Source organism: Dendrobium catenatum, unplaced genomic scaffold, assembly GCF_001605985.2.
Source record: "Dendrobium catenatum unplaced genomic scaffold, ASM160598v2 fragScaff_scaffold_1082, whole genome shotgun sequence".
NCBI classification, from domain to species: Eukaryota; Viridiplantae; Streptophyta; class Magnoliopsida; order Asparagales; family Orchidaceae; genus Dendrobium; species Dendrobium catenatum.
The window spans coordinates 158,148-164,712 of NW_021319544.1; the positions used below are offsets into that span (position 1 = coordinate 158,148).

The window sequence follows — 6,565 nt, forward strand, 5'->3', positions numbered from 1 at the left end:
AGGAAAATGCATATAGTTCAACATACGAAATCTCTAAAATATCATTTTAAAAGAAATTTGTCCCATGCATATTTGTCATTTTCTAAGGAAAATAAAGAGCATGTCATTTTATAGCAAGAAATTTAGTCAGTAATTTAGCATATTATAACTTTTAATAAAATACTCATCTTAGGAACACCATTTAAATTGTAACATTTAAGTTACTCCATTTGTTTAATTTTTTTTTTTCTCATAAGATATATATATATATATATATATTATTTAAGGCTCACATTGCATCCACAGCTAGTATCAAATAGGTGAACTACTTCATTTTGGCACATGCATACATGACATTTGTTTTCATTCATCTTTGCTTATATTTATATTTAATTTGTGCATACATGAGTTTCAATAAGATGCTTTATTTAACATTTATCACAATATGAGGGTAAGTATGCAAGTAAAAGAAAAAAAATCATTTAATCATTTGAATGGAATTTTTAGAAATATTAATATTGTCAATGCACATATAGAAGGTGATATCAGTCAATGACTTAAATCATAGAAAAGTAGAAAAATCTCAAAATAGTCCCCAGTCTATTCGCATATGGCCAATTTTGTCCGAAAGCACCACACCGTCCCAATTTAGTCCCTTAACTATATAAAATTAATTTAAAATAGTCCTTCATATTGTAATTGTGATATAAAATTGATCCCAATTTAGTCTATCTTTACAAAGTTGATTCCAATTTAGTCCCAAAGGGATCATTTTGTTTCAATTTCATATAGTTGAGGGATTAAATTGGGACAATGTGATATTCTGGGACTAAAATGTCCATATTCAAATTGTCGGGGGAGTATTATTGAACAACTACTATAATATAGGAATATAATTACCCCATTAATTTTTAGTTGATCTTTAAACGCATTTCTCTTAGCTTTCACCTATACATGCATATAATCGCCCATAAATACTTATTTTCTATCATCTTTTGTAATTGTTTTTCAAATTATAATTTATTTTTTTTCAATTGTCTATATTTATTATTACCTTTCTTTTTCCTTTTGCAAAACATGCCTTCTCCTGACGGATTCTTCCTTTCCTCAATAAATTCCTAAAGTTTAATTCAGAAAATAGCAATCTTAATTATGTTTTCCTAATAGAGTCCATAAAACAATGAAATTTTCTGTTCAAACCTTACATTAATTGAAAAAGAAGAAGAAAGTAATTAATTAAATTCTGACTTAAATACATGTCTGAAATATTCCTTTTTATTTTTCTTCCTCTTCTTTTAATATTCAAATTCTTGATTTTTCCTAGTGATATTATTCTTCTTCACCAAAAGGTTCTTACAAAGTTAACTTGTAAATTAAAGAACAAATCTAGGCTTATGGATTTGGAGTTGAAAATTTTGCATAGGAAGAAATAAATGAAGATACAAGTTCTAAGTTTGATTCCAGTTAGCTTACCCACGCTTACTCTCTCTCAATTTTATTGTTACAACAATGATCCTCCTCTAAGTCTCCCTTGCTTCATCCTCCCAATTTTTTTTGTTTCTTCTCCATCTCTTTATCTTTATCACCCTCTCGTTCACTCAATTTCTCTTGAATGTTCACCCTCCACGATCGTACATTATTGCTCGTGTGTATGTATGAGATGGAAATGGCCTTGTTGTAGATTGCATGATGTGGTTGCTTGTTTGACTTCCCCATTTCTCTTGCTATATTCACGGACGGAATCTACTCGCTCTCTTCTAGATCGCTTGCTTCGTTTCAACTTTTATTCATTGGTCTCCCTTCAAGTCAGAGACAAAACCACAACATCTGTTTTATTGAGCCAGTGCTGCTAATTCATTTATGAACCAGAAGTTGCAACTTCTTCGACACTTTGCCCTCTTTCTAATTGACTTCGAGGTAGAGCTCAACGTCGGTGTTCAGATTTAGTTTAAATAATACTCTATCTGTTAAACAGCGGTTAGCCCTTTCAAGAAGCACTAAATTACTTAAGAATAAGATTCACTTTGATTTTATTTTACCCAATCTATAGTTTACTTCTCTGTTTGCTTCCCTCAACTCACTTGTGCTTTGTTCAACTTCAGCTAGAATGTCATCTAGCCCATACAACCACGTTTTTAAAAGGAAGAAAAAAGCCTGGTCCCTGAAGGTCTTGGTATAGCCTATTAAAGCCTATTTAATAAAACAAATACTTAGATCTCTTTGTAAATCTGCAACAATAAGCACAAGAAGGTCACCACTATTTTAAATAGATATCTCTTATTACATAATATTATGAGCTGCCCTAGTCCCCTGGATAGGGCTGCAAACGAACCGAGCCGAGTCGAGTATGTGAGTGTTCATGTTTGTGTTCATTTAATATCAGCTTGTTGAAGTTTGGTTCGTGTTTGATTCAAGCTTTATTGTTTGTGTTCATGTTTGGTTCGTTTAAATTAATGAGTGTTCATATTTGATTCATGTTCAATTCGTTTAGTTCTTATCGAGCTTTAAACAAACAAGCCTTAACGCACTATAAACGAGCTCTACTTCTAGATGTTCATTAACTTAACAAACAAGTTTTATCAAGCCTCCTAACAAATAATTACATTGAGCATGTTCGTAAACATATTTAGCGATTTTTTTTTTTGAAATATCAAACAAACACGTTCATGAATATATCTAACGAGTATTCTTGAACTATCAAATGAGCAAGTTCATGATCATATATAACAAGATTTTTCGAGCTAGCAAATTTTTTCATTCACGAACAAGTGATTTATGATTCATCTTATATTTGTTCATGTACATTTTAAACAAACAATCAAGATAACATGAACAAATGTGAAATGTCTCTTGTACATGAATCGAGCTTTTATCGAGTTTTTTATCGAGCCTAATGTCAAGCTTATTCACGAGCTTTAAATGATGTTGTTCACGAACATAAATGAGCCGAACACATTAGTGTTCAAGCTTGTTTATTTAAGGATCGATTATTTAAAATATTGTTCAGGTTTGTTTGTTTAATTAATTAAACAATCACAAACGAACCTAATTGAACCGAACAACGAGTAGCTCATCGAACGCTTGATTCACTTGCAGCCCTACCCCTGGAGCCTATTAGGGTTAACGTTTCCCTGTAGTCTATCAGGGCCAATCCTTGTAAGCTTTGTTTAGTTAAGTCAAATAATTGTTGTCTTTAAATCGCAGAGCTTGCAGCCACATAGGCTTCTGAGTGGGCGTGTTCTTTAAAATTTTATAAATCCTTATTTGTATTGCAGGGATAAACATATTTAAAATCAACTGATGAATTGAACTTAAAATATACAGGATCAAAAGAAGCTAAACTTTGTCCTAATTGATGGCACATGGAGCAATTCTGCTGCAATGTATAGACGTTTGAAGGTACTCCATGATTTTCTTGAAATTTCATATCTTATTGAGCGTTGAATTGCTACACCATTTCATTATTTTCCACAAAGAGCCTGAAGCTATCTTGCTGGTAATTAAGTGGCTAAGGTTTATGATTATTCTGCATTTCTTCATCAAATTAATTTTAAATGACAATTAATTGGAGCCAATTCAATCAGCATTCGTGGAGTGGATTGGCTAGTCGCCAACTAGCTGCTGTCGGCCACTCAAAAAATAATAATAATATTCCATGAAATTCATTTGATTACAAATAATGCGAAACATATCATCAAAGCAAACCCATATAAAAGCATTTTCTTTTCAGGAGAGATGGGCCGCTACATGGGGGGAGAAAGATCCACCTTGCATTTCTCTTTCAAGTACTGGCGCATCAGTGATGCATAAACTCCGGTGAGGCATTTTACTCTTCTTACAATCTTTCCCCCGTCAAGCCATTCCACACTTTGGTTTCCGCATCTGATGCATATTTTGCCTGTTCTATGTTAAAAGGCCACAGCCGGGTTGGGATAGAACATGCACGGCAGCTGCTGCTGGTGGTCTTCTCTCAGAACTTCACCATCATCCGGTGCTGCAGTCACATGGGCTTGATAAACATGCGGAAAATGTGGAGAATGCATTGGATGTCTTACTCAAATCCCTCACTGCTCGACGCTTGCGGATGGGCCGGTCCATCAATCGGAAGGAAAGGCATAACAACTGCATCTAAAAGAACAGAACTTTTTTTTTTTAATCTTGTCCTTGTGCTTAGAAGATGAACTATAGCTGGTAATTGTTGCTTGTAAGTCTACTGGGCGGACGAGATTAAAGCAACAGGTTTCACATTTTTTAACGTGGTATCATTATTATTTCCAAACAGATTTGAGGGAAAACTCTGTATGTTCTTTTTAAAAAACAAAGTAGAGTCATTGTGGTTAAAACTATAGTTTTGTAAACCTGGGGAACTACTGTTTTGAATTTCTGAACTATGTTATCACATTGCGATCTTAACTCATGCATTCTGGCAGTTCCTTTTAGATATGATTCTCGCAGCTACTTGCTAGACTATTATGAGAACATATGACGAGGAGCTATTGAATGGACTAGTAGATAAGAAGCTTGTGTCAAGGACCCTACCTGTTGTAGAAGCACTCGGTTGTTGAAGAGAAGCTATGTAATTTGTCTTTAACGATATTTTAGATGAAATTTTTAGAACTTTCTACTTGAAGAACTTGATGTCAATAAAATATAGGGGCGCCAGGGTCAATTTGTGTATTTCGCTAGAAGCAATGAATTTGATATATCAAATGACGTGGAAATTTGGATATTCGGCTAGTACAGCTATACTAAGTATTTTTAGAAATGATTTTAATCATGCATCTCAGTCATGGCACTATAATAGTCTCACCAAGAACCTAGTTCCTTTCTTTTGATTGGTTTCTTTCCAGCTCGTCTTTTCTGATACCAACCCATTACAATTGATGGTTCACCTCAGCCAACTAACTCTGCATGCCTCTTTCCTTCTCTCCCAAACCACATGGAAAGTTTATTAAATTGATTGTTTAATTACATTTTTCTGAAGCTAATTTTCTAAAGAATGTCATCAATGTGACATTATCATATAGCTGCCTAAATCTTCTCAACTACGATAGCTACACTTGGAAGCGCTTTGCACCTTCCAAGAATGCTGAGTATAGGTTGCCAATTGGACCCCACCACTCCATAATGTTCCATCCTAACCTCTCCTCTCCCTCTCCTTTAGTTAAACACCCGTATCTACCCTCCTCAAATCCTCTTTTTAATTGCCCCTCCAATTTCCTCTCCTAAATTAACTTCTCAGTTCACCATCACCATCACTCCAACCATGGCCAAAGCTTCAAGGGCCTGCGCTCTCTTGCTCAGGTTCCTGGCTATGGCAGCAACCATCTCCGCTGCTGCCATCATGGCCACTAGCCATGAGACTACCAACATCTTCAGCATCACCATCAAGGCTGAGTTTTATCAAATCCCTTCTTTCACGTAATTAACTCAATTTTTTTTCTCATACCAGACATGTATATACTGCAAGTTAAACCTTGATTACAGGTTTTTCGTTATAGCCAACTCCATCTCCGCTGCCTACAGCCTTATTGCTCTCTTTTTACTGCCGGCAGGTCTAATCTCAAGATGGTTTGCTGTGGTAAGACTAACTTGCTTGGCTTCTATTGCTTTTTATGAGAAAGACGTGTATCATGTGTTGTTGAGTTTGTTGTGTGATTGCATTTAGATTATTGCAATGCTGCTGACTGGTGCAATGGCGTCGGCTGGATCGATATCACAGGTGGGGAAGAAGGGAAACGTGCATGCAGGATGGCTTCCCATCTGCGATGAGGTCTCCAAGTATTGCAACCAGATCATGGAAGCCCTCATAAGTGGCTTCATTGGACTTTTACTCCACACCATAATTGTTCTGCATACCATAACCACTGAGCTCAATCCTCTGCTTCCCTAAACAAATGGTGGTCAAGTGGACTTTACTATTGTATGCATGTTTCTGTCTTTAAACATCACTGTATTCTTATCAAAAGAGTGTATTCTAATTGCTTAATTAGTTATGGATGCAACTTAATATTCAATGATGCTTACGCTTGCATGTTTGGCAATTTGGCATGCTGTACTCCCGAGGTTTTTCTCTTCTGAGGATGTCATCTTATTGCAATGTAAAGTTATAGTGTTATTTATTATTATTATTTTTAATGGGAATGAAGGATAAATCGGTATGAATTCATTATTTTGAGGAAACAACCTTATCGGTATCCATTCATGATTGTAATGCTATTTATTTTGAAATATGATTCTGACAAAATCTAAATAGGTTTCTGTGTCAGAATGTTGTCTTGAGATCAAAATTTTTGAATTTGGACTAGATCGATCGATTCAACTATGAATTATCCGGGAAACAGGTCCGGTATTAGAGCAAACCTCTTTAGCATGGAACTGGGAAAAAATTAGAATAAATGCTAGTTCAACTTTATAATCGTTGAACAGGCCGGATTTAAATGAACCGTCCAGTTTTGAACAACCAGCTCATTTGCACTATCAATCACTAATTCATGGGCCAAAAACATGAAATTAAGTCGCAGTTAGTCAAACAAACGTTAAAACCGTGAAATCCCAAGGCTTAGTTTCCTCCCATGCATGAGCT

General features: G+C 35.2%; 2 protein-coding genes across 3 annotated transcripts in view; both read left to right on the forward strand.

Moving 5' to 3' along the window:
- LOC110111082 overlaps window positions 1-4,392 on the forward strand; it is a 55,670-nt gene extending 51,278 nt beyond the window's left edge. For both annotated transcript variants that reach the window (XM_020842781.1, XM_028698405.1), the window contains exons 6-8: window positions 3,304-3,378; window positions 3,710-3,795; window positions 3,895-4,392. In XM_020842781.1, coding sequence (XP_020698440.1) covers window positions 3,304-3,378; window positions 3,710-3,795; window positions 3,895-4,111 — 378 coding nt within the window. In that variant the 3' untranslated portion in view covers window positions 4,112-4,392. The remainder of the gene's footprint in view (window positions 1-3,303; window positions 3,379-3,709; window positions 3,796-3,894) is intronic.
- Window positions 4,393-4,547: 155 nt separating this feature from the next.
- LOC110111083 (CASP-like protein 1C1) lies at window positions 4,548-6,062 on the forward strand. The gene is made up of 3 exons (XM_020842782.2): window positions 4,548-5,400; window positions 5,467-5,560; window positions 5,648-6,062. Exons 1-3 carry the CDS (start codon window positions 5,246-5,248, stop codon window positions 5,870-5,872), a joined length of 474 nt encoding a protein of 157 aa, XP_020698441.1. The 5' UTR covers window positions 4,548-5,245; the 3' UTR covers window positions 5,873-6,062.
- The last annotated feature ends 503 nt before the right edge of the window (window positions 6,063-6,565 follow it).